The sequence below is a fragment of the Centruroides vittatus genome, unplaced genomic scaffold (genome assembly GCF_030686945.1).
Source record: "Centruroides vittatus isolate TY-2023 unplaced genomic scaffold, ASM3068694v2 contig_683, whole genome shotgun sequence".
Lineage (NCBI taxonomy): Eukaryota > Metazoa > Arthropoda > Arachnida > Scorpiones > Buthidae > Centruroides > Centruroides vittatus.
Window position 1 is genome coordinate 1 of NW_027122430.1, and position 5184 is coordinate 5184.

Below are 5184 nucleotides of genomic sequence, written 5' to 3' on the forward strand. Positions count from 1 at the left end.
ATGAAAACCATTTAAACAATTTTTACAATAGTAATAAAGCGATCTTTGTTTTTCGTGTAAAAGTCTATTAAAGTTCCGAATTAAAAAAAATGATCTTGATATAACAATAGATCTACACTTTTATCGAATTTAAATTTACTTATATAATAAGGAAAAAACAATATCCTTATAACCATATACATTAATACAAATAGCATTTGATTTCTCAAAAATCGATATTTTATCTAATGAAACAGGAAATTTTAAATTTGAACAATTAATAAATTTTAAATATTTTCTATAAGTAGATACTTTATTTTTATTATTTGCGAATGGAAAAATAGATGCAAGAATGCAATAAACAAAACATTTATCATCTTTACAATGAATATTTAAAAGACATTTTTTGTTTTGTAATTTTTTGGGTAAAATTATAGACCCACAACCTCCAACACGACCATTATATTCCGATCTATGAACATCTATGAAATCTAATTTATATATTATCCATCCACTACCAAATGTAACAGCAGTTGATATATCTCTTAGAATTTTTTCTATTGCATTCTCAATATTTTTCCAAGCTAGAAATGGAGATAAAGTTCGTTCAGCATTACTTGTAAAAAAAAAATCTTTAAACTCATATTTATCTCCTGTTTCTATGCATTTATACATTATAACCTTAAGGCTTACAACAAATCGAACTCTATAATCATTTCCAAAATTCGTAATTATATTAAATAATTCAGATTTTATATCTCTGAAAAAAATGGTTGGATCAACATATTCGAGATTAGATTTACGATAACACTGTAAAAAATTTTGAAATGCCGATTCTACTAACAAAAACATTTTTTTTTTACCTGAGACTAGTTTATGATGATTCAATGATTTCTACGTGACTTTCATTAATTTCAATTTTTCTGTCTTCTTGAAAAGAGAGCGATGTTTTCAATAGAGAGAGAGAGAGAATTTCTGTTTAAAAAAATCTATCAATTAAATTACATCATTTTAAAAAAAATTATTTTACGAAGAATTTACTTACATGTAAACTTTCAATTATTTATATGTAATCTTCCAAATATTTTTGAACAGCATTTAAGGCTTGTAGAAAAAAATGAAGTTCTTTCACAGGAATGTTGAACCGATTTTGAATCTCATTTTTCGGAGAGGTCTTTGCTAGACAAATATAGTGATTCTGTCGAAATTCTTTGATCTCTAAGTTATAACCATGCGATATATAGACAGAATATATAGATATTTTTACTTTTTCTCTGTTGATGCATCATCAATTTTAGCTAATTTTCGTTTTTTCGGTACAAACGGATTATCAATAACAAATAACGATTGTGAATCTATAAAAAAGATGAATAACTATGAAAAAAAAAATAATAATTTAATTTTCTTATTTAAAAAAAACCAAAATCTAAAGAGATACTAACTTACCTTCCATAGACATTTTCTTGCTTGGATTGTATGTAGAGAGAAAGTCGATAAAGAACCAAGTAATTGAACTAAAGAATCTTGTCTATTCCTCTCGCTTTTATATCGTTTTTTTTTGTAATAATTCTAGGGTTATTAAACTTTAATGTAAACTAATTATAGTAATTTTAAACCAATAAGGGTTATTAAACTTTGATAGTAATTTTAAATAAAAAACAGTGGAGGCAAAATTATAAAGCGAGTATTGTAATTTTTAATAGCGAGAAAAAAAATGACCATCAATAAAGTTTATGTCAATTATAAAAGCGGTACAATATGATCTTCAATGAAATATAAAGCGGATATTGAAATTTTTTTAATACCAATTAGAGAAAAATCGGACGAATTATAAAAGAAAATACTGTAATCTAATAGCAATCAACTTATACTAATGACTTGAAAAAATCAACAGAATGCTTGAAAAACATGGTATATAAAACATACATTTCCACATGTGATGCTGAGTTTTAGATCATATTTTTACTGACTATTTCCAAAGTATCGTGCCATCATGAACGGGATTATGGAAAAAGTTGAATATGTTAAATATAAATTAAAAATAAATAACACCGTTTATAACAGATTAATAATGAAAGAAGAAGAATGGATCCCGGTAAAAATCCCTGAAATAAATCAGGAAAAAAAAATACTTTTTAAAACTGGAAATGGAAAGTGGATTGGTTTAAAAAAACAAGGTAACTATCTTTTTTTCTATTTTAGTAAAAATTATTATTTTTTAAAATAAGATAATTGATTTAGTTAATAATTTCCAGAACATCCCGATCCTGAATGGACTTATTACGATATAAAAAATATTAATAATAATTTACAATTTAATTCGAACATTCCAGCAACATTAGAATCATGGGATTTACTTAAATATCAAATAATAATAAATAATATAACATTCAAAAAATATATTAATCCAACATACTATGCTACCACACCAGTAACAATAGTGAAAAAGGAAAATAATTATATCATAATCAACTGTTTTGGCGAATTTCTTATGTTATTTAGTGAAGGTGAGTAACTTTTTCAAATTTTGAATAATATTCTTTTTAGTTTTCTTAAAAAGACTTAATAACATTTTTTTTTCTTCCAGAATCCGAAGCATAAAAAGAGTGAGTAAAATATTTTTTTCATACATAGACCGATACTAATTTTTTTAAGAGTTAATAAAACATTTTAAAAATAATCTTTTATTAAACTAGCACTATGTTGATTATATTTAATTTTTTAAATCCAAAATAATATATTAAAATACAAAAATGATATTTAATATTTTTTGTCAACAGATGTATAGAAAGAAAAACAATATTTTGTCATAGAAATCTATAGTATAGAAGCGGTAAGTAAAAATATTTCTGTTTTTTTTTCATACATAGATCGATAAATCTAACACTAGTTTTTTTTTCAGATTCAATAAAAATATCTTTTTAAATTTTAAAAAATAATTTTTTTATTAAACCAGAGCTACATTGATTACATTTAATTTTTTTAAATAGATTTAATCCAATATTACATTGATTACATTTAATTTTTATATTAGACGGTAGACGACCAAAACGGAAATTACTCATTACAAAAGATTTAACGTAAACGTGGTTGAACAATTTTGTGAAAGGATGCAATTCTCTTAAATCTTGATTTCTTGATATTTTATAGAGGAAAAATAGACAAAAGTATCCGCAGACAGGACTATACGGTCCCTGTAAAGCCCAGCGATTCCAATATATTCGATCACTATTTCGACGAATAAATCTTATAATTGATGGGATGTTTGGAGGTAGTCCGTAGGAATCAAAATAATAACAGGTAAAATTTTTAAAATAAATTGCGATCCAATGTTGTCCCGGCTTTCGACTGTTCTCGGTGTTAACTATAAATCCTCGCTTCTTTCCGATTTCTTGAGGCAATAAATCCGATGGATAAACTCCTCCAAATGTCTTGCTAATTTCTGGATCTCCTAATGCTAGTTTCCATAAAGTAATTGTGTCCATTTTCTTAGAAGTCGACGTAAATATTCCGAGATCGATCGATTTCTATTGTATTACGATATTCTAAAAAGCACACGATGTTAACTGTCTCGGGTAAAGATCTTTTAAATTTTAAATCAATACTAATGTTTCCCTGTGTTAAAATACTTGTGTGGTTTTCTGACGCCGCCTTATCAGGGGTTAAATCAAACACGTGAAACATATATCCTTGGGCGTAATCGGAATAGGATATATTAGCATATTTTCCATAGGGAATTCCGCCCATCTCTTCGAATAATGTTGCATAACTTCGAGCATAACTTTTTTCATCGAAATCAGGAGTATATGGCGTAGATGGGATTAAAATTGAATCCTTTATAACAGAAATATAATTTAAATCGAAATTTTCAAAATTGAAAGGATTTAAATCGAACTGTCCATTAAACGCATTATTACGAACGAATCCAATTATAATTCTTTTTGGGATTTGACCAATTATTGCATTTGAAATATTTGAACTTAAAATACCTTTACTTAAAGTAAATACTTTAATATCAACTCATCGATAAGGCATTTTAATTACAGAATTTTCTAAGGCTTTTTCCATTCCAATTAAAATGCTAGGACTAACTTCTACTTTGTTTACTTTTAATGTAATATTCTTTAATCGAATCTGATAATTATTGTCGGTTGCCATTAGAGCAAAAGCGTCTTTTGATCGTTCCAATTTGATTCTAACATCAATTCCATTTATCAATAATTTAGGTTGGTTAATAAAATCGAAATGAAGTCGTCCATTTAGATCCAATACTTGACTTTTACTACTTTTCTTAAACCTAGCGATTAATCCTTCATTCTTAGCATCTTTAATCGGATTGGTTTCGTTTAAAAATCCAGCACTATCTTTGTAGAAAAAAGAACTTGTTAAAAAAGTTTTTTGTGCTTCTTCAGATGAAAATAACAAAGCTTCAATTATTGCTTTATATGCATAGTTTACATGCGACGATACTTGTTTTTCGTTAAACCATACGGCACACTGTGAAAACATACTATGCAATAAATTATTTACCGGAGTAACGAGATCTGTATCCAACGTAGATGTTCCATTTCGTTTAGTAATAGATAGCTGAACATTAATCGAAATGCTGCTCAAATCTATTAAGCTTTCACCCGAACCAGGTATTAGAAATTCTATAGGAGATTTTTGATCGGTGATAGTGGCAATAGGGTAAAGAATACTAGGTATGGTATTCTCTATGGCTAACTGTGTGGGAATAGTTTTAAAAAAATCCAATTCGGATTTCAGACAAGGACATGAAAATTCATCCATTACGAGAAAATATCGACTTCTTTCCTCCTCTTAATATTCTTTCGTTTTACATGTTTTCTTTGACGTTTTCGTTTTTTACCCGATCCGCTTTGAACTTTTTGAATGACGTCATCTTTTATTTCTTTTCCCATTGATTTAATCCGCGATAGTGCAGCATCTTTTAACGATTTCCCACTGAGTAAATCCGTTCCAATGTCTTTTGCTACATTTAATGCTTTCTTTCCAATATATTTTCCAGCATCTTTTAAGATTGGTATTGCTTGTCTAAACACGTCTCCAAAAAATCCATATCCGCGTTGGATCGGCCGACTTTTAAAATATTGACCCCTTCCTGATTGGAAAAAACGGAGCTGTTGATATATAGGATCTGATTGTAAAAATCTCTGTCGAAATAAAGGATCGGGACTAATAATC

At 27.5% G+C, this 5184-nt stretch overlaps 1 protein-coding gene across 1 annotated transcript; it reads right to left on the bottom strand.

The window, feature by feature from the left end:
* Positions 1-3468: 3468 nt before the first annotated feature.
* On the bottom strand, positions 3469-4770 carry LOC136980268 (uncharacterized protein F54H12.2-like). Its single transcript, XM_067276353.1, has 2 exons — positions 4024-4770; positions 3469-3813 (listed from the first exon to the last, which is right to left on the bottom strand). The coding sequence occupies exons 1-2, from the start codon at positions 4768-4770 to the stop codon at positions 3469-3471; spliced, it is 1092 nt and encodes a 363-aa protein (XP_067132454.1).
* Between the last annotated feature and the right edge of the window lie 414 nt (positions 4771-5184).

Coding starts and splice junctions, on each gene's coding strand:
- LOC136980268 (XM_067276353.1), bottom strand. CDS start 4,770: ATGGATGAATTTTCATGTCCTTGTCTGAAATCCGAATTGGATTTTTTT. Junction 3,814..4,023: donor AAAAAGCCTTAGAAAATTCT/GTAATTAAAATG, acceptor TCTGTTATAAAG/GATTCAATTTTAATCCCATC.